The 22,519-nt window shown below is 36.9% G+C and overlaps 1 protein-coding gene across 2 annotated transcripts in view; it reads left to right on the forward strand.

Annotated features, from left to right (window-relative positions):
• PRIM2 (primase, DNA, polypeptide 2 (58kDa)) overlaps nucleotides 1-22,519 on the forward strand; it is a 400,616-nt gene that overhangs the window by 128,827 nt on the left and 249,270 nt on the right. For both annotated transcript variants that reach the window (XM_012002075.1, XM_012002074.1), the window contains exons 6-7: nucleotides 5,758-5,853; nucleotides 7,892-8,029. In XM_012002075.1, the coding sequence (XP_011857465.1) occupies nucleotides 5,758-5,853; nucleotides 7,892-8,029 (234 nt within the window). The remainder of the gene's footprint in view (nucleotides 1-5,757; nucleotides 5,854-7,891; nucleotides 8,030-22,519) is intronic.

Consider the following 22,519-nt stretch of genomic DNA (forward strand, 5'->3'; position numbering starts at 1 on the left):
TGTGCCTGTTTTAATACCAGTGCCATGCTCTTTTGGTTACTGTAGCCCTGTAGTACAGTTTGAAATCAGGTAGTGTGATGCTATAAGCTTTGTTCTTTTTGCTTAGGGTTGTCTTGGTTATTGGGGCTTCTTTTTGGTTCCATATAAATTTTAAAATAGTTTTTCAAAAAATTCTGTGAAGAATGTCAGTGGTAGTTTGATGGGATTAGCATTGAATTTATAAATTTATTCGGACAGTATGGATATTTTCATGATACTGATTCTTCCTATCCATGAGCGTGGAATATTTTTCCATTTGTTTGTGTCATCTCTGATTTCTTTGAACAGTGGTTTGTAGGAAGAGGTCCTTTACTTCCTTTGTTAGCTGTGTTCCTAGGTATTTTATTCTTTTTGTGGCAATTGTAAATGGGATTGCCTTCTTGATTTGGCTCTTGGCTTGGCTACTGTTGGTGTGTAGGAATGCTATTTATTTATTTATTTGTTTATTTTTTGAGACAGAATCTTGCTCTGTTGACCAGGCTGGACTGCAGTGGCGTGATCTCAGCTCACTTTACAACCTCCGCTTCCCAGGTTCAAGTGATCTTCCTGCCTTAGCCCACTGAGTAGCTGGGATTACAGGGGTGTGCCACCATGTCCGGCTAATTTTTGTATTTTTAGTAGAGACAAGGTTTCACCATGTTGGGCAGTCATGAACTCCTGACCTCAGGTGGTTCACCCGCCTCAGCCTCCCAAAGTGCTGGTATTACAGGTGTGAGCCACCTCACCCAGCTGGAATGCTAGTGATTTTTGCATGTTAGTTTAGCATCCTGAGACTTTGCTGAAGTTGCTTATCAGCTTAAGAAGCTTTTGGGCTGAGACAGTGGGGTTTTCTAGATAAAGGATGATGTCATCTGCAAACAAAGATAGTTTGACTTTCTCTCCTCCTATTTGAATATGCTTTATTTCTTTCTCTTGCCTGATTGCCTTAGCAGGAACTTTCAAGACTATGTTGAATAGGGGTGGTGAGAAAGGGCAGCCTTGTCTTGTGGTGGTTTTCAGGGGGAAAGCTTCCAAGCTTTTGCCCATTCAGTATGATACTGGCTGTGGGTTTGTCATGTATGGCTCTTATTATTTTGAGGTGTGTTCCTTCAATACCCAGTTTATTGAGAGTTTTTAACATGAAGGGATATTGAATTTTATTGAAGGCTTTTTCTGCATCTATTGAGATAATCATGTGGTTTTTATCTTTAGTTCTGTTTATGTGATGAATCACATTTATTGATTTGTGTATGTTGAACCAACCTTGCATCCTGGAGATGAAGCCAACTTGATCGTGGTGGATAAGCTTTTTGATGTGCTGCTGGGTTGGGTTTACAAGTATTTTGTTGAGGATTTTTGCATCAGTGTTCACCAAGGCTATTGGCCTGATATTTTCTTTTTTTTGTTGTATCTCCATCGGGTTTTGGTATCAGGATGATGCTGACCCTTCTTTTGTTTCCCAGGCTAGAGAGTAGTGGTGTGATCATAATTCACTGTAGCCTTAAACTCCTGGGTTCAAGAGATCTTCCCACCTCAGTCTTTTTTTAAAATTAGCTGGGTGTGATGATGTGTGTCTGTAGTCCTGTCTCAGTTGGGACTACTAGGTACACACCATCACACCCAGCTAATTAAAAAAACTTCTTTTTAGGTTGGATATAATGGTTTATACCTGTAATCTTAGCCCATTGGGAGGCCAAGCTGGGAGAATCACTTGATTCTAGGGATTTGAGACCAGCCTGGGTAACATAGTAAGACCCTGTCTCTATAAAAAATTTAAAAAATGGCCAGGCATGGTGGCTCACACCTGTAATTCTAACACTTTGAGAGGGAAATGGGGGAGGATCCCTTGAGCCCAGGAGTTCGAGACCAGCCTGAGCAACATAGGGAGCTACCATCTCTATAAGAAAAAATACAGTAATATTAAAAAAATTTAAGAATAATTAGCTGGGCATGGTGGTTCGTGCCTGTAGTCCCAATTACTCAGAAAGTTCAATTACTCGGTGAGCCATGATCATACCATTGCATTCCAGCCTGGGTGAACAAACAAGACCTTGTTAGAGATGGGAGTTTCACTTAGTCACCCAGGCTAGTCTCAAACTCCTGGCCTCAAGCGATCCAACCGCCTCAGCCTCCCAAGTAGCTGGGATTACAGATGCCAACTCCCGTGCCTGGCCATTTTTATATTTTAACCATTCTAATTGTCATGTAGTGGTATGTCATTGAGGTTTCCATTATGGTTTCAAACCCTGATGACTAAGGAGGTTGAGCATCTTTTAATACATTTTTTGGCTCTTTGAGTTTTCTCGTTTGTAAAGTGCCCGTTAATGTTTTTTGCTCATTTTTCTATTGAATTGACTCTTTTTCGTTGTTTCTGTCTTGGCTGTTCTTGGCCCTTTGCATGTTCTTATACATTTTAGAACTAGCTTATAAATGTCCACACACACAGGCATACACAAAAGCTATTATGATTTTGTTTGGGATTGTATTGAATCTATAGGTTAATTTGAAGAGATTTAAAACATTTACAATATTAAATTTTCTGGTTGATGTTTAGGGTATCTCTGTTAATTAATTTTTCTCCAGTTTCTCTCAGTAAGATTTTATTTTTTTGTTGTTGAAGGCCTTGTACATATTTTGTTAGATTTATTCCTAGATCCTTGATAGTTTTAATTCTGTTGTAAATGGTAGCTTAAAAAATTCGATTACTGAATTTTGTTGCTGGCATATAGAAATACAATTGGTTTTTCTATATTTTTTTATTTTTTGAGACCAAGTCTCACTCTGTTGCCCCGGCTGGACTGCAGTGGCACGATCGTGGCTCACCACAACCTCCACCTTCCAGGTTCAAGCAATTCTCCTTCCCCACCCTCCTGAGTAGCTGGGATTACAGGTGTGCACCACCATGCCCAGCTAATTTTTTTTTTTTTTTTCTTTTAATCTTTAGTGGAGATGGGGTTTCACCATGTTGGTCAGGCTGGTCTTGAACTCCTGACCTTGTGATCCATCCACCTCAGGCTCCTGAAGTGCTGGGATTACAGGTGTAAGCCACCGCACCTGGCCGGTTTTTCTATATTTGAATTCAGAAGCCTGACTCAATTAGGCCAATAGTTTTAATAATTTATCGTGGATCCTTCTGGATTTTCTAAGTATACTAAATCATATAATCTGCAAATAGAGAGTTTTAGTTCTTCTTTTTCAATCTTGATCCTTTTTTTCCTTACCTATGTTGTTTTCATTCATGGAGTCTCATTTCCTGGTGTGCTTTGTTACTGTTGTATGCTGGAGATTGTGTTTGGAAAGTTATTTGTGGACTATATTGAAGCTTAGGAGGATTATATCTTTCTAGAAGGGTTTTCATTTGTCTTTTTTTTTTGTCATTGGCCTGGGGTCATTGTTGATCCAGGACAATTTTAATTTAAATCTGGAATCTGAGATCTCAGACCCACTAGATAAGTTGAAAATGGGTTGCAGATCCATATGAAGGCTGATAAGGTTCTGGTTCATCCTCAAGTAATTGTTCACAGTTACAGGAATTTCAGGGGTTTCTTCCTGACTCCATTGAGTTTTACATTTCTGTGCCTAAATTTTTTTTGTCTATTTCTAGAATTTTTTTTTCTTTTTCCTTTTTTTCTTATATAGGCATATTCATCTCTGAAATGTCATTTCTTATATTCAACTAGACGTGTGTTTGGAACCTGTTTAATAAAACACAGATTTCATTTAGTGATATAAAACAGCACATCACAAAGGTTTTTTGTACATTGCTTGATTTTAGGTCTTAGGGCAGGATATTTGTATGTTCCTGTAAGGGCTCAATGGGCTCAGGAATGTCATTTCTTAGATTCTACAAAATGTGTGTTTGGAACCTTTTTAATGAAAACCCAGGTTCCATTCAGTGATATAAAACAGCACATCAGAAAGCTTTTACCTTTTCTTCTTCTTCTTCTTCTTTTTTTTTTTTTTTTGAGATAAGGGTTTGCTGTGTCACCCAGACTGCAGTGCAGTAATGTGATCATGGCTTACTGCAGCCTCTAACTCCTGGGCTCAAGCAGTCCTCCCACCTTAGCCTCCCAAGTAGCTGAGATTACAAGTGCGTACCACCATACCTGGCTAATTTTTTAATTTTTTTTTTTTTTGTAGAGACGGAGTCTCACCATGTTGCCCAGGCTGGTCTCAAACTCCTGGACTCAAGTGATCCTCCCGCCTTGGCCTCCAAAAGTGCTGGGATTATAGATGTGAGCCACCATGCCCAGCCTTTTGCTTTTAAAAAAACAAATCACTTTTTATGGCTTCCACTTCATACAGATTGTGCTTGTCTTTTATTTCTTTACACATGGTAATAGTTATTATCTGTAAACTTTGTGAATTCTTCTGTTGTTTTTGTTTGTGAAGTATAGTTTTAGTATTTGGAAATTTATTCGTAGGAATACTTTGAGGTGTACTGTGACGGTTCCTCCAGAGAGGATTTGAGTTTGCTTTTGCGAGGTGCCTGGCCTTTTGAATCAGGTACTGCCTTAAAACAAGTTCAAGGCTTGGGATTCCCTGATAATCCTACATTATTTGAGCAGGAAAGTCTCTCGTCAGATATCCCACTTTGTGTGCCTGACTTTGTATATTAACTTTCTGTTCTGTAAAGATGTTTTTAAAATTTTATCAGTGTTTTGTTTTGTTTTCTCTAGGAGGTTGACCCGAGTAATATAGCCTGTTTTACTGAAACAGCAAGTTCTACTGCAGTTTATTTAACTAGATACATGTTGGACATTTAGTTTTTTTTCTTTATTATTATAAATAACACTGTAATGAAGAAAAGTTTTTATTTGTGTGCTTGTCCTGTTATTTACTTGTGATTAATTTGGAAATAAAATAGTTACAATCTGCATTTTTAAAGGCTATTTGCTATATATTATCATAGTATGGTACACAAAGATTGTCCTAACACTGTATATTCTAAATCTTGTTAATTTTTACTATTTTCATAGATGGAACATATTACACATTATTATTTTAATTTAGCATTTATTATTTTTACTTACATAACTATTGGCTGTTCATGTTTACTTTTGGGTTACAAAAGCTTACATACTGCCAACTAGGGGCTTACCGAGGCTAACTCACATATCAGATGATGTAAATATTTCCTTCAGTTTGTCACTGATATTTCATCTTCATTTACAAAAATATATATATATATAGGTCTTGAAGTTTAACGCTTTTACTTATCAGATCTATCAATTTTTTATAGAGCCATAATCAGTCTGAGATAATAAATTTGTAGTTTTTCCTAGGAAAACTAGTGTTTTAAGTTTGGAATTGTCTTATGTGGCTAGAAAATTAAGAAATAGTCAAACCACTCTAACCTCAATTAGGATAGATTAATAAATTAACATAACTCAAATTAGGATAATGCTCACTTTTAGTCTATATTAACCTGAGTTTTATTATAAATTTTTTCCTTTTTCTCATTAAAATATTTTCTCTTTGTCTGCTACTGTTCTTTTGATGTATACCTTCAGAAACTGGCAAGGTTAAAATTTGAAAGAATATTCAATTTAGATTTTTTTTTCTGTATTTTGCCTTCACTAATGATAATGATTCAGATATCATGTTAGAAATGATTTGAGATATCAAGGTTTTAAAATTTTTAATAAAAGTAAACAGTATTCATTAATACAGGAAATCATTTTATTGAAACTGAATGAGGACTTCAAATTTTTATAACAGCTTAAAATGTTTTTTTAGATAAGTGATGAAGAGAAGACTCTTCGAGAACAGGAGATTATTGCCTCATCACCAAATTCGAGTGGATCTAAGGTGGTGTTGGAGTCCATTTATAAGGTATGTAAACATGTAAAATACTTCCTAGGTTTTGTTAAATATGTCACATTAAGCTTTATATACATATTTAATTAACCCATTTTTATAGCCTCTCATCACCACAGCTATTGCGTCTCTTGCACAGATACTGTCCTCATTGCACTAATGGTGTGCCAGTGTTCTCTGCTGGGCTGTCTCCTTCCACAGATGCATTCCCAACCCTGCTTGGGCTCTGACCTCCCCCTACAGGCTGTTTTCCTAAAGGAAACCCTTCTCACATTGTTTGGGTCCTTACACCCTGCACTGGGCTGTCCCCTCCCAGGAAACCCTCATCACCCATTTGGCCCAACACTCTGTTTGGATTGCTGCCTTGCGTAGAAGCCCCTTTCGCTTCTCTTGGCCTCTGACATCGTGGTGTCTTGCCTCATGGTCTCTCTGGCATTCCACTGGGCTCTGGCATTGTAAGCCTACTTTTTTCCTATGGGAATGCCCTCCTTAACCTACTCAGATTCCATCATCCAGTGCTGGGCCACCTCAGTTTCCCCTCCCCACTCAGTGTAGATAACTACTTCACATGTACCCTTCCAGAAGGGGAAGAGGGATGAGTTTAAATTCATTTTACAATTTGATAACTGCAACCCCACAATTGCCTTTGAAAAGAATGTGCTAATTATTATGAGTGAGTGCCAGTAGTTTAAAATCCTGCCCCATTCCAGCTTCTTTGTTTCGACTGTTGGGCCATCATTCAGTCAGCCTTTTAAGCTTAGAGTGTGGGGATCAATATTTATTTCTCTTACACTACACATTTCCAGTTACTCTGCCTTCACGTCATCTTTTGCTTCTACTTGGGCATTTTTATTTCCTCTGTGACCACCTTAATAAGCTAGAATCATGGAATATTATGGCTAAAGAATCCCTAAGGGTCAGTTAGCCTATCTCTTCCTCCCCTCTCTCAGTTTTACAGATCTGGCTGCTGAGATTTAGAGGCATTCATTAAATTCCCAAAGTAAGTCTAGTCAGTATCAGAGCTTGGACTAGAACTCATGTTTCTTCTCTATATTATTGCAGTAAACCCTCTTACCTGCTCCTCTAATATGTCCTATGTAAGCTACCTATTTGGTGCAGTATCACACAGTTCTATCCTGTAGGGCTGTTTGACTTTCCATGTGTGCCCATGAGGGCAGGGACTGTGTTGTAGTTGTAGAAATCGGTAAATTAATTGAAAGTTGTTAAAAAACACATGATCTGTTTATAGTGTGCGATGTCGTTGGATATACAGAAAATTGTATGCATTTATATTTAATTCTTCCTTAAAACTTGAATGAATAGGCAATTTGGGAGTCATTTTTCACCTACTTTTTTAACCTCGTTTTTTTAAAAAAGAAAAACTATTGGAGAGTAAGAATGATTTTTACAGTTTACTAATATCATACTTTGCTCATTTCAGAATTTTAGGATTGTTCATGGGGTTTAAAAATCTAAGATTTTAAAAAATAAATACTTGGGGCAAATGCTTATTTTAATAGCAAAACCGAATGCTTATTATTATTTCCATTTCTTAGTATTGAGATTAGCTTTCTCAATATATTTCTCTGGAGTGAGAATGGAAACATAGATGAAGAAACTGGAATTACTTTACTTACAAGTAATTTTCAGCACTGAATATGTTGTTTACAAATTAGGATTCTCTCTGATGCAGAATACAGTGTGGGGTATGTGAGGTGAATGCAACATGTGTAGAAGTCTTGAGTTAAGAGTTTGAAATCCTGGGGATTATGTTTTGTAAATTCAGAGGTTAAGGAATAAAAGAAAGTATTCCAACTTGGCCTTTTAGTGTTACTATTTTTCAAAACATAACTCTGAAACGAACATATTTTTGTACTGCCACTCTTTGCTAGTGCTGTTGAGTTTTAAGGAGGCTAAATTAATCATTTTGTTATTCTTTTGACTCTGCTAGGACTAATGAATTTCTTTGTTTATACTTTATACATATGAAGACTTAGCAGGATTTCTTAATGACAGGTGCTGACTTATTTTCCTTGTTTCACTCTTAATTCAGATCCCTTTTGCTGATGCTCTGGATTTGTTTCGAGGAAGGAAAGTCTATTTGGAAGATGGCTTTGCTTACGTACCACTTAAGGACATTGTGGCAATCATCCTGAATGAATTTAGAGCCAAACTGTCCAAGGCTTTGGCAGTAAGTATTTTACTTTATTTCCATATTTGACATGTTCACACTTTCAGTTATATACCCTTGGTAGTTTTATTCTGTGTTTCTCCAGGAAATAAGTTAATTCAGTTTTCATAAAATGATATTCAGGTTACTTATGATATTGTACTATTAATCCCAAAACTCCTAGGTTTTTATTTGTTACTACTCATAGTTGGTTTTTAAGTTTTTTTTCTTGATCCTACTAATACCAATGCTGAGTGATTAATTTTGTCAGTAACCTCTGTGAGTTTCTTCATGGTCATGTCTTTTTTCCTTAGAAATAGACTTCATATATGGCTCTTAACAATTAATGTGGCCTGTGCTAGATATAACTCCTAGATTTCTGTTCTGAATTAGTATTTGGTATCAGTAGAAGACAGTATAGAAGAAAATCTTAAATACTAACACAGTGATATGCTAGTGCTGCAATGAATAGCTCCGTACTGGGTGAATTTGGAGGTAGCTGTGTTGAACAAATGACATGATCAGTGATTTTTAAGTAGTTTGTTGGAAGTGTGACTCTTAAGTGGTCATATCTTAAAACTATATACATTTTTATATGTAAAACAGATATTTTACAGTTGTTGTCTCTTAATCTGAGTCTAGTTTTTAATACTTTTTTTGTACCTGATGCAGAAGAAGACCTCAAAGTTGTGTGACATGGCTGCTTTAAACTACACTGATCATAGTGTAAGCATATGCCAAGCTTTCCTTCTGAGTTAAAAATTTAATATTTTCTGATATAAATAAATTTTTATTGATTCTCTGGGGTTACCTAAATATGTATACTTTAGCTATGTCAGCATTTGGGAAGACTAAAATATTAACTCTGTGTTTATTAAATGAAGGAATTTATGAGAACACCTAGCATAACAGATACTTAGTAACTGCTAATATTCTTTCTCCATTCCTAATCCTGTTTTTTCTTTATCCTCATTAAAGTTGATGCTTTTAAATTTTTTCTTGTCTGTCACTACCCTAGATTATATTCTAGTTATAACTAAGAATAGTGTCTTTCACCACTGTGAAACTCTGTGGAAGACACTGATGTTTGTCTACTGTTTGGCCATTGCTCTTTTATTATTCTTAGTTTTATTCACCCATTTTCTCTCTGTTGACATTTTAGACCACATTTCTTTGTGTGAAATAGACAAATATTTTCCAGGATATTGGACAGTCTTAGCTGTCATCTATTAAATGCTGGTGGTGGCCCCCAGTCTCCATGACAACCAAAAATATCACCATACATTTCAGAAAACTTCTGGCATGTTAGTACTACTTTTAAGCTGATCATAGTCATTTCCTTCTTACCAAATCTTTGATTTATGCCTGTGACATTGTAATTGTGGCTAAAAAGTATGAGTTCTTTGGGGACTTCTGAAAAAAGTTTTTCTTGCTTAAAAAAAAAAAAAAAAGAAAAGAAAGAAAGGCATGTGGGATGAAGCAGTCTTTTTTACCCCCTCTGGATATTGTTGTAACTGAATGTGATGCCTGGAACAGCTGCAGCCATCCAGAGATGAGGCAGGTACCTTCGGGACAACCCGATTTGCTGCATAGACATGTAGAAAGATGGAAAGAATCTGAGTCCTTGTTGCGGTCATTGAGTGGCTAAATTAACCTATTCTGGAACCACCAAACTTTTTATTACATGGGATAATGAAGTTTTCATTTTTAAAGGCACTAACTTAGGAACTCATATTTGAGTGGAATTCTCTTTCTCTAGTAGCAGAAAGCATCCTGTTAACTAGATCAATGTCTGCATTAGTATTTTCTTTTCCAGTTGCAGTTAATAGCCTGTGCTACATTAACCAGTAAATATAATCTGCTAGCTCATAAAATTGAGAAGTCTAGACATAGTATGGACTTCAGACATAGCTTGCTGAATGTTTCATCCCTTTCTCTGAATATATCTTTACGCTTATGTGTATGCCTTATCCTCAGTCTGGCTTTCTGATGGTTGCAAAAATAGTTACCATGGGATCAGGCTTTATTTCTGTATAGCATACTATCTAAAAGAGTTGCTTTGTCCCAGGGCAGAAGTTTGAAATCAAGGTATTGGCATGGCCATGCTTCCTCTGAAGGTGCTGGGGAAAGATCTATTCCACATTTCTCTTCTGGTTTCTGGTAGTTCTTTGACTTGTGGCAACATAACTCCAGTCTTCACACGGCATTCACCCTGCATATCCCAAATTTCTGCTTTTTCTAAGGGTATCAGTCATATTGGAATATCATTTTTCTGAGGATATCAGTCACCTCTCAACTCCAATGTGACCTCATTGTAACTAAGTACGTCTGCAACAATCCTATTTCTAAATAAGGTCACATTCTGAGGTACTGGGGGTTGGTACCTCAACATACGATCTTTTTTGGAACAGAGTTTAATCCATATCACATGTCTATCACTAAAGCAGTTATTGTGGTTTAAGGGGTAGCCTAGCCTAAGATCGTATGTCTGCCCGTTTAGATGGGGGATCATGGGAGCTGAGAGTCAGTGTGTTCCTGAAACCACAATATCCCAAACAAAAATGGATAATTGTTAGGAATGGGGAGAGGGGAGAATGATGATGGGGATGCAGACAACAATTTTCTACTACCTAGAAAAGACACTTAATATGAATTAAATGTACAAAGTTTTTCACTTTGTAATTTCTATTCAAGCCAAGCTGCCCAGTGCCTAATAATCTAACTATGAAAATGAATCTGAAATTCTTTCACTTTTGGGGTTTTAAAGCTACTTCTGATTTTGTGTATTGCAAAGCTTAAATACATTTTTAATAAGTTTTGACTGTTTATTTTATAAATTTGCCTTGAAAGCAACTTTAAAAAGTTGTACATTTGCCACACATTTTTATTTTAGATAAGTCAAGATATTCCATGTATATTTGTGATTTATCATCCCGATATTCCAGTGTAGAAAGAAGGGTATGTGGCAGATTTTTGCGAAATTTTACAATTTTTTTCTACTTTCTGGGTAGAAGTGAGGAATCTATACTGAGAGAAAAGACAAAACTTGGGTTCTTAAGTTTGTAGTAAATTCATTTTCAGCCAGCTGCACCTATGCTTTGTACCTCGTTGATAAGAAATATAGTATTTATGAACTTTTAATTCTATTCTTCTTTACTTCTTTCTACTCATTCTTCCTGCTCCAAGCATACTTTTTAAAAAAATTAATACTTTAAAAAACTTTGAAATATCACAGACTTACAGAAAATTAAGTAGAAAATAGCAACTTTTTCTTTAAATCATTTGAGAATGAGTTCCCAGCCTGATGTCTTGTCACCCCCAATACTTGTTAGTGTTTATTTCCTTCATACAGAACATTTTCATGCATAACCACAATTCAACATCAAAATAAGAAAATTAATGTTGATAAGTTACTACCGTCTAACCCTCAGACCCCATTGAGGTTTCACCAGTTGTCTCAATCACATCCCACACGCAATTTTAATTCACATTTGTTATTTAGTTGTCACGTCTCTTTAGTCTCCTTCAGTCTGCTACAGATTCTTAGTTTCTCTTAGATTTTCATGAACTTTGTTACTTTTGAAGATTATCAGCAGTTATTTTGTATCTCTCAGTTTGGGTTTATCTGGTGTTTCTGCCAATTTAGATTCAAGTTAGACATTTTAAGCAGTACTGTTACAGAAGTTATACTATGTTCTTTTCATTGCATTCTGTCAGATTACATAATTTTGATTCAGCCCAATTCTGATTGGCTTTATCAAAATTTATATATTCTCTTTAATAGGCATTTGGCTTTTTTTTTTTTGGTTATCACAAATACTGCTGCTGTGAACATCGTAGCACATATTTTGGAAAACATATTTCTGTTGGTTATGTGTTTAGGAATGGAATTGTAGGGTATTGAGTATATCTGTGTACAGCTTTAATGAATTTAGATTTACTTTAAATGGATTTATTCTGGCTGAGTGGGGTGGCTCACACCTGTAACCCTAGTCCTTTGGGAGGCAGAGGTGAGAGGATTGCTTGAGCTCAGGAGTTTGAGACCAGCCTGGGCAACATAGTGAGAATCCATCTCTACTAAAAACAACAACAACAAAAACTAGCCAGGTGTGCTGGCATGCGCCTGTTAGTCCCAGCTACCTGGGAGGCTGAAATGGGAGGATCACTTGAGGCTGGGAGATCAAGGATGCAATGAGCTATAATGATGCTACTGCTCCTCAACTTAGGTAGCAGAGTGAGACCCTGTCTCCAAAAAAAAAAAAGAAAGAAAGAGGAGGATTTGTGTTGATTATGGGTGGGCTGTGGAGAATTCTGGCCTTGGTGTCTTGGATTTAATAGAAGAGAGATAGTGACTTGCTTTCTCCTGGGTGGTTCAGGGCTGAGCCTGGTTGAGAGGAGGTCCAGAGAGCACTTTTTCTTATGTAGAAGAGTGGTGGGAGTTGTTGCCTGGGAGCCTGTCCTGACAGCTGTGGAAAGGAGCAGGAGGGAAGCGAAGGAGTTTCATTTCGGGCTGTGGCGAAGTAGAAATCTAAACCTATTGCTATGGTCTCTTTATTACTGTCCTTTCCATTGAGGAAGGTTTTGACCTTGGAGTATGTAACTGAAAAATTTCAGCTTTATAAATGGAAATATTCTTGTATGATAAGAAAAAGTACCCTAAAGTAGATTTTTTGAAAGGTATTTTGATGAGTGGTAGAAGATGAAATAAATGGTTCTGGGGGAAGTTGTAAATTGATAAGAGTTTTACCCCAGGTGATATCTGAAAGCTTATTCTTAACCTATGATCATATGACTTTTATAATATAACTATCTAGCTTTTGAACATGGTTTAGGACTGATAAAAATTTGACATTACTTTTTCCTTTGATAGGAACTCTGTGGCCCCACTTCCTCTCAGAACCTTCCCTTAAGTCCCAAGATTGTGCTAAGTGTATCTCCTTTGTGTTCCCACAGCATTCTGCACACGACCAAATTACGGTGAAATTATTCTCATTATGTGTTTTCCTCCTCAATTAAAATGTAAGTTCTTTAAGAGTGAGGGATTTCTCTTAATTCAAATTTTTATCAAGTGTAGCATGTGGCACATAGGGTTAGTGCTCAGTAAAATTGTATTGAACTGACAGATACCAAATAATGATATAAACTTCCTTTTGTTCAGTTTACTGTTTATATATGCTGTTGATCCCACTATAAGTCACTGAGACAGAAAGGGGTTATAATGTGCATTATATGGATGAGGAAAATGCAGCGCAGAGAGGCCAAAGTAATTTGTCCAAGATTATGTTGGCTAATAATTGCTGGAGCCCTGACTTGATCTTAGGTTTTCTGATTGTAATTCTTAGGGTCTTTTGATGGTAACTGTGCCTTTGTCAAGAGTAGTATAACCAGGTGATTTAGGTCTTCAAACTCTGATAAAATTTTCAAAGGTAAGTATATTAAGGTCCAGGCACAGAGCAGGCACAAGGGGTGAATTTAGAGCTATGATTCAATAGATTGATAACCAGTTAGGGAAAAGAATGAGGGAAAGATAGATTTTTTTTGCTTCATATGGCAATTTTGGAAGCTATAGCCAGTTCTTTTATTTAATGGTTTATTTTAAAAGAACTTTTTATTTGTTTATCCATGCATAGTTTTGGGTACTAGAGGTACACTACTTAACAAATGAGATGAGATTTCTTCTCTTACAAAGCTTATATTCTAGTGGGAGATAGACAATTATTGAAGAAATAAACAATAACAATATTGTAAATGACATGAGGGAGCCAGCTGAACAAATATAGAGGGAACTGCATTCCAGACAGGAAAAGTCACTAATGCAAAGGCCCCAAAAGGGAGGAATCTTGGCCTTTTTTTAAGAATCAGAAAGGCCAGTGTAGCTAGAGCATAGTGAGCTACGGTAGAGCGCTACCAAATAAGGCTGCAGTGGCTAGGTGTAGGACTCTGTGAGACTTTGAGGTAGAGTCCCAGGGTAAAGAGTTTGATATATATATATATATATTTTTTTTTTTTTTTTGAAACGGAGTCTCGCTCTGTCAACCAGGCTGGAGTGCAGTGGCCGGATCTCAGCTCACTGCAAGCTCCGCCTCCTGGGTTCATGCCATTCTCCTGCCTCAGCCTCCCGAGTAGCTGGGACTACAGACACCCGCCACCTCGCCTGGCTAGTTTTTTGTATTTTTTAGTAGAGACGGGGTTTCACCGTGTTAGCCAGGATGGTCTCAATCTCCTGACCTCGTGATCCGCCCGCCTCGGCCTCCCAAAGTGCTGGGATTACAGGCTTGAGCCACCGCGCCCGGCCTGATTTTTTTTTAGCCTAATATAGTGGAAAGACATTGGATGATTTTGAATAAGTGAGTGATATGTTCTGATTGATGTTTAAAATAGATGACTGTGGCTGCTGCTTGAAAACCATTTTGGAGGATAAAAAAGGAATGGAAGCGGGAGGACTAGTCTGGAAGTTTTCACATTAATCTAGATAGTGACTTGAAATGGATTGGTTGTGGTGATGTGACTGAGAGAAGTCAGTGGATTTCAGTTAGGTTTTGAAGTATTATTAATGTGGTGGATTGGTTGTGAGAGAAAGAAGAATCAACATAATGATGATGAGAGCTTAAGCGTAGTGAAAATTTAATATTTGCCAAGTGCTGTTGTAAATGCTTTATATGAATTAATGCATTTAGTCTTTATAGTAACCCTATAAGGCAGGTACCATTATCACTCTCTGAGGCTTGCAGTATCTTTGTACAGGTAGTGAGGAGCAGAAGCAGGATTTGAATCCATACAGTCTGGCATCAAGGTCTATGTTCTTGACCACTGTATTACACTGCCTAGAATTTTGGCTTGAATAATTTATTAGGGGGTGATGCCTTTGCCAAGATGTAGAACACTCTGAGAAAAATACATATAAAGAGTTCTATTCTGACCATGTTAAGTAGAAGGTTCTTATTGGTTACACAAATGGAGATGGCAAGTTTGAAGTTGGATTTGAGTGTCTAAATTTTTGGGGAGGAGAATGTGAAGCCATGAGACTCCAGGAAGAGTGTGGGATGTCAGTGGAGAAGAGAGGGAGCCCACAGCAGAGCTTGGTTTCCATACACCTCCACTTGATATCATTAAGCAGAGAACATACTTTCTTTGTTGTTGGAAAATCGGGCAGATCCTTAAATTGGAGCTGGATTTCTTTGAGGCAAAAATCTCTTTTTCCTCACACAGTGTGACTATTTATTTTTATTTTTTATTTTCAGACAGGGTCTCTACTCTGTCACCCAGGCTGCAGTGCAGTGCTGCAATTACAACTCACTGTGGCCTTGACCTCCCAGGCTCAGGCAGTCCTCCTGCCTTAGCCTCCTGAGTAGCTGGGACCACAGGCATGTGCCAACATGCCTGGCTAAGTTTTTATTAATAAAAGTTTAATGTAGAGTTGGGAGTTTCCCTATGTTGCCTGGGTTGGTCTAGAATTCCTGTGCTTAAGTGATCCTTCCACTTGAGCCTCCCAAAGTTCTGGAATTACAGGCATGAGTCACCATGCCTGGCCTTAATTTCACTTTCTATTTGTGAGACTCATCCTTAGAGGGTACTGGTAAAACATTAATGAAACCAGACTTCCAGAAAATGTATTTATACACATCTTATTTAGATATAGAAAAAAGGACTTTGAGAAGTTCCCAGGAAGGTAATTGACAGGCGGCAGGTAAGTGGTTCTTACTTGGAATCACAGAAAAAAGCAAGGATTTTCTTTTTTTGAAAAGGATTTCCTTTTTTACATTTAAAAAGTACCAGTTGGGTCTGTGGCTCACTAAGTGTTTGTTGATTTGGAAAAATATGCTTTGTAGGCACTTGATCAGGTAATTTTTATTTCTAAAGAGTTTGGAATCTTCTTAAATCTTGTATCCTCTTTTTAAAAGTAGTGTTCAATTTTCTTCCTTAAACTGTGATTAAATATAATTAATTTTCTTGAATGGTTACTTAGTTGGGTATCATATAGGAGTTTTCTTTTTTTGTTTTTTGAGATGGAATCTCGCTCTGTCACCTAGGCTGGAGTGCAGTGGCGTGATCCCGGCTCACTGCAAGCTCCGCCTCCCAGGTTCATGCCATTCTCCTGCCTCAGCCTCCCAAGTAGCTGGGACTACAGACGCCCACCACTGCGCCTGGCTATTTTTTTTGTATTTGTAGTAGAGACGGGTAACCAGGATGGTCTCGATCTCCTGACCTCGTGATTCGCCCACCTCGGCCTCCCAAAGTGCTGGGATTACAGGCGTGAACCACCGCGCCCGGCCCATATAGGAGTTTTCTTACTATTTGTGTACAACTAGCTGATGTCTTGGGTTCTGGTTAACATGTCTTTTTATATATACTGATTATTTAATGCCATTTTAAAATGGTCACTGTGAACTAGTCAGTGCTGCAGTGAACCCGTCAATATGCAAGTAGTGGATAACATACTTTCACCTCCACCCTTACTGTCAGGCACATTTCATTTGTTCTCCCTTGCTTCTGATCAGTAGGAAACAAAACGTTGCAATTGAAAGCCATGAGACTATTAGGATGGTGTAAAAGTAATTGTGGTTTTTGTCTTTACTTTTAATGGCAAAGACTGCAGTTACTTTTGCGCCAACCCAATAACAGAAAAAAAAATCATTTTTTGGGGAAAAATAAACATATGCCCTTTCTAGTTGGACAGGTTTGTTGACTGAGGTTGCTCAGCTGAACTTGATTGTTGTTCTATTTGTGAGATACCGGTTTGTTAAACTTTTTCTAAGATGCAGTTTACAATCTGTTGTCTATTCAACACACATTTCTTTTTTTTTAACTTTTAGGTTTGGGGGTCCATGTGAAGGTTTGTTACATAGGTAAACTCATGTCATGGGAGCTTGTTGTACAGATCATTTGATCACTCAGGTATTAAACTCAGTACCCAATAGTTACCTATTCTGCTCCTCTCCTTCCTCCCAACCTCCACCCTCAGGTAAACCCCAGTGTCTGTTGTTCCTTCTGTGTGTTCAAGAGTTCTCATCATTTAGCTCCCACTAAGTGAGAACATGCGGTATTTGGTTTTCTGTTCCTGAGTTAGTTTGCTAGTTATTAGCCTCCGGCTCCATCCATGTTCCCACAAAAGACATGATCTCATTATTTTTTATGGTTACATAGTATTCCATAATGTATGTGTACCACACTTTCTTTATCTAGTCTGTCACTGAAGGACATTTAGGTTGATTCCGTGTCTTTGCTATTGTGAAAAGTGCTGCAGTGTACATTAGTGTACACGTCTTGATGGTAGAATGATTTATATTCCTCTGGGTATATACCCAGTAATGGGATTGCGGTGTTGAATTATAGTTCTGCTTTTAGCTCTTTGAGTAATCACTGTACCGCTTTCCACATTGGTTAACTAATTTACACTCCCTCCAACAGTGTATAAGTTCGCAACTTCATCAGCATCTGTTATTTTTTGACTTTTTAGTAATAGCCATTCTGATTGGTATGAGATGGTATCTCATTGTGGTTTTGATTTGCATTTCTCTAATGATCATTAATATTGAACTTTTGTTCATATGCTTCTTGGCCACATGTATGTCCTCTTTAGAGAAGTGTCTGTTCATGTCCTTTGCCCACTTTTTAATGGGGTTGTTTACCTCTTGTATATTTAAATTCCTTGTAGATGTTGAATATTAGACCTTTGTCAGATGCATAGTTTGCAAGTATTTTCTCCCATTCTGTGGGTTGTCTGTGTCCTCTGTTGATAGTTTCTTTTTCTGTGCAGAAGCTGTTAAGTTTAATTAGATCCCATCTTTCTTTTTTTTTTTTTTTGCTTTTGGTGTCTTCGTCATGAAATCTTTGCCCATTCCTGTGTCCAGATGGTATTGCCTAAGTTGTCTTCCAGGGTTTTCTTTGCTTTGGGTTTTATATTTAAGTCTTTAATCCATTTTGAGTTGATTTTTATATATGGTATAAGGAAAAGTCCAGCTTCAGTCTTCTGCATATGACTAGCCAGTTATCCCAGCACCATTTCCCCATTGCTTGTTTTTGTCAGCTTTGTTGAAGATCATATGGTTGTAGGTGTGTGGCCTTATTGCTGGGCTCTCTATTCTGTTCCATTGGTCTGTGTGCTTGTTTTTGTACCTGTACCATGCTGTTTTGGTTACTGTATCCTGTACTATAGTTTGAAATTGGTAGTGTGATGCCTCAAGCTTTGTTCTTTCTGCTTAGGATTGCCTTGGCAATGAATATCAGGCTCTTTTTTAGTTCCATATGAACTTTAAAATAGTTTTTATTTATTTATTTAGTTAGTTCTGTGATGAATGTCATTGGTAGTTTGATAGGAATAGGATTGAATTATATAAATTGCGTTGGGCAGTATGACCATTTTAATGATATTGATTCTTCCTGTCCATGAGCATGGAATAGTTTTCCATTTATTTGTGTATCTCTGATTTCTTTGAGCAGTATTTTGTAATTCTTATTGTAGCGATCTTTCACTTCCCTGCTTAGCTATATTCCTAGGTATTTTATTCTTTTTGTGGCAATTGTGAACGGGATTGCCTTTTTGATTTGGCTCTCGGCTTGGCTGTTGTTGGTATATAGGAATGCTAGTGATTTTCGTTCATTGATTTTGTATCCTGAAACTTTGCTGAAGTTGTTTATCAGCTGAAGGAACTTTTGGACTGAGACTGTGGAATTTTCTAGATATAAAATTACATCATCTGCAAACAGGGATAGTTTGATTTCCTGTCTTCCTATTTGGATGCCTGCCGTTCATTTCTGTTTTATTTTTTTAATTAATAATAGCTGAATAGTAACTTTATTCTCCTTTATTCTTAGCATTTACATTATATTTGTAGTTTATTAATCCATCTGATTCTAAAAAGTTTTGCAATGGCCAAAAATGCATCAAATATCAAAATTCTTTGCTAAATCCAAAACTAGTGAAAAATTAGGTCTCAAATAAAAAGGAACATAGAACTGATAAAGACAGTCACAGTTTTCATGAAATAGAAGGGCCACTAATAGCCTAGAGAGGGAGAAGGAAAATATTCATTTTTTTAAAGTGGATATCCTAATTTTATTTATTTTTATTATTTTTAATTTTTCCATAAGTTTGTGCGGGTTGTATTTGGTTACATGAGTAAGTTCTTTAGTGGTAATTTGTGAGATTTTTGGTGCACCCATCACCTGAGCAGTATACGCTACACCATATTTGTAGTCTTTTATTTCTTGTCCATTGTATCATTCTTATGCCTTACATTCTCATAGCATAGCTCCCACATATCAGTGAGAACATATGATGTTTGGTTTTCCATTCCTGAGTTACTTTACTTAGAATAATAGTCGCTCATCCAGGTCACTGCAAATGCTGTTAATTATTCCTTTTTATGGTTACATAGTATCATATATGTATACACATACATACATACATACATACCACAGTTTCTTTATCCATTCATAGATTGATGGGCATTTGGATTGGTTCCATGATTTTGCAATTGTCAGTTGTGCTGCTATAAACATGCATGTACAAATATCTTTTTCGAATAATGACTTCTTTTCCTCTGGTAGATACCCAGCAGTGGGATTGCTGGATTAAATGGCAGTTCTACTTTTAGTTCTTTAAGGAATCTCCACACTGTTTTCCATAGTGGCTGTACTAGTTTACACTCCCACCAGCAGTGTAGAAGTGTTCCCTCTTCACCACATCCATGCCAACATCTACTGTTTTTTGATTTTGATCATGGCCATTCTTGCAGGAGTAAGGTGGTATCGCAATGTGGTTTTAGTTTGCATTTCCCTGATCATTAGTGATGTTGAGCATTTTTTCATAGGTTTGTTGGCCATTTGTATATCTTCTTTTGAGAATTGTCTATTCACATCCTTAGCCCACTTTTTGATGGAATTGTTTTTTTTTTCTTACTGATTTGAGTTTGTTGTAGACAAATTCTGTATACTAGTCCTTTGTCAGATGTATAGATTGTGAAGATTTTCTCCCACTCTGTGGGTTGTTTACTCTACTGACTGTTCGTTTTGCTGTGCGAGAGCTCTTTAGTTTAAGTAGGTCCCAGTTATTTGTCTTTGTTTTTATTGCATTTGCTTTTGGGTTCTTGGTCATGAAATCCTTGCCTAAGCCAGTGTCTAAAAGGGTTTTCCCAATGTTATCTTCTAGAATTTTTATAGTTTCATGTCTTAGGTTTAAGTCCTGAATCCATCATCAATTGATTTTTGCATAAGGCAAGAGATGAGGGTCCAGTTTCATTCTCTTGCATGTGGCTAGCCAATTATCTCAGCACCATTTGTTGAAAAGGGCAACTTTTCCCCACTTTATGTTTTTGTTTGATTTGTTGAAGATCAGTTGGCTGTAAGTATTTGGGTTTATTTCTGGAGTCTCTATTCTATTCCATTGGTCTATGTGCCTGTTTTTATACCAGTACCATGCTGTTTTTGTGACTATGGCCTTATAGTATAGTTTGAAATCAGGTAGTGTGATGCCTCCAGATTTGTTCTTTTTGCTTAACCTTGCTTTGTCTATGTGGGCTCTTTTTGGTTCCATATGAATTTTAGAATTGTTTTTTCTAATTCTGTGAAGAATGATGGTGGTATTTTGATGGGATTGCATTGAATTTATAGGTTGCTTTTGGCAGTATGGTCATTTTCACAATATTGATTCTACCCCTACATGAGCATGGGATGTGTTTCCATTTGTTTGTGTGATCTGTGATTTCTTTCAACAGTGTTTTGCAGTTTTCCTTGTAGAGGTCTTTCGACTCCTTGGTTAGGTATATTTCTAAGTATTTTATTTTAATTTTGCAGGTATTGTAAAAGGGATTACGTTCTTGATTTGAATCTCTGCTTGGTTGCTGTTGGTATATAGCAGAGCTACTGATTTGTGTACATTAATCTGGTATCTGGAAACTCTGCTCAATTCTTTTATCAGTTCTAGGAGCTTTCTGGAGGAGTCCTTAGGGTTTCCAAGGTAAACGATCATAATGTCAGCAAACAGAGACAGTTTGACTTCCTCTTTACCAATTTGGATGCCCTTTCTTTCTCTTGTCTGATTGCTCTGGCTAGGACTTCTAGTACTGTGTTGAAGAGGAGAGGTGAGAGTGGGCATCCTTGTCTTATTCCAGTTCTCAGAGGGAATGCTTTCAACTTTACCCCATTCAGTATTATGTTGGCTGTGGGTTTGTCATAGATGGCTTTTATTAGATTAAGGTATGTCCCTTGTATGCTGATTTTGCACAGAGTTTTAATCATAAAGAGATGCCAGATTTTGTGAAATGCTTTTTCTGTATCTATTGAGATGATCATGTGATTTTTTGTTTTTAATTCTGTGTATGTGGTGTATCACATTGACTTGCACATGTTAAACCATCCCTGCATCCGTGGTATGAAACCCACTTGATCATGCTGATTATGTTTTTGATATGTTGTTGTATTCGGTTAGCTAGTATTTTGTTAAGGATTTTAGCAACTATGTTCATCAAGGATATCGGTCTGTAGTTTTCTTTTTTGTCTATGTTGTTTCCTGGTTTTGGTATTAGGGCGATGCTGGTGTCATAGAATGAATTAGGGAATGTTCCTTCTTTCTCTATCTTACAGAATTGTGTTAAAAGAATTGGTACCAATTCTTCTTTGAATGTCTGGTAGAATTCTGCTGTGAATCCGTCTGGTACTGGACTTTTTGTTGTTGGTAATGTAATTACCATTTCAATCTTGCTATTTGTTATTTGTCTGTTCAGGGTATCTAATTCTTCCTGATTTAACCTAGGAGGGTGTATTTTTCCAGGAATTTATCCGTCTCTTCTAGGTTTTCTAGTTTATGTGCATAAAGGTGTTCATAGTAACCTTGAGTGATCTTTTGTACTTCAGTGGTGTCAGTTGTAGTATCTCCTGTTTCGTTTCTTAGTGATGTTATTTGGATTTTCTCTCTTCTTTTCTTGGTTAATCTTGCTAATGTTCTATTAATTGTATTTATCTTTTGAAAGGACCAGCTTTTTGTTTCATTTATCTTTTGTATTGTTTTTTTTGTTTCATTTTCATTTAATTCTGCTCTGATCTTGGTTGTTTCCTTTCTTCTGCTGGGTTTGGGTTTGGTTTGTTCTTGTTTCCCTAGTTCTTGAGGTGTGACCTTAGATTGTCAATTTGTGCTCTTTCAGTCTTTTTGATGTGGGTATGTAGGGCTATGAACTTTCCTCTTAGCACTGCCTTTGCTGTATCTCAAAAGTTTTGATAGGTTGTGTCATTATTGTTATTCAGTTCAAATAATTTCCATCTTGATTTTGTTTTTGACCCAGTGTTCATTCAGGAGCAGGTTATTTAATTTCTACATGTTTGTGTGATTTTGAAAGTTCCTTTTGGAGTTGATTTCCAGTTATATTCCATTGTGGTCTGAGAAAGTACTTGATATAATTTCAATTTTCTTAAATTGATTGAGGCTCGTTTTATGGCCTATCATATAGTCTATCTAGGAGAAAGTTCTATGTGCTATTGAATAGAATGTGTATTCTGCGGTTGTTGGATGAAATG

This window comes from Mandrillus leucophaeus, unplaced genomic scaffold (assembly GCF_000951045.1).
Source record: "Mandrillus leucophaeus isolate KB7577 unplaced genomic scaffold, Mleu.le_1.0 Scaffold676, whole genome shotgun sequence".
Lineage (NCBI taxonomy): Eukaryota > Metazoa > Chordata > Mammalia > Primates > Cercopithecidae > Mandrillus > Mandrillus leucophaeus.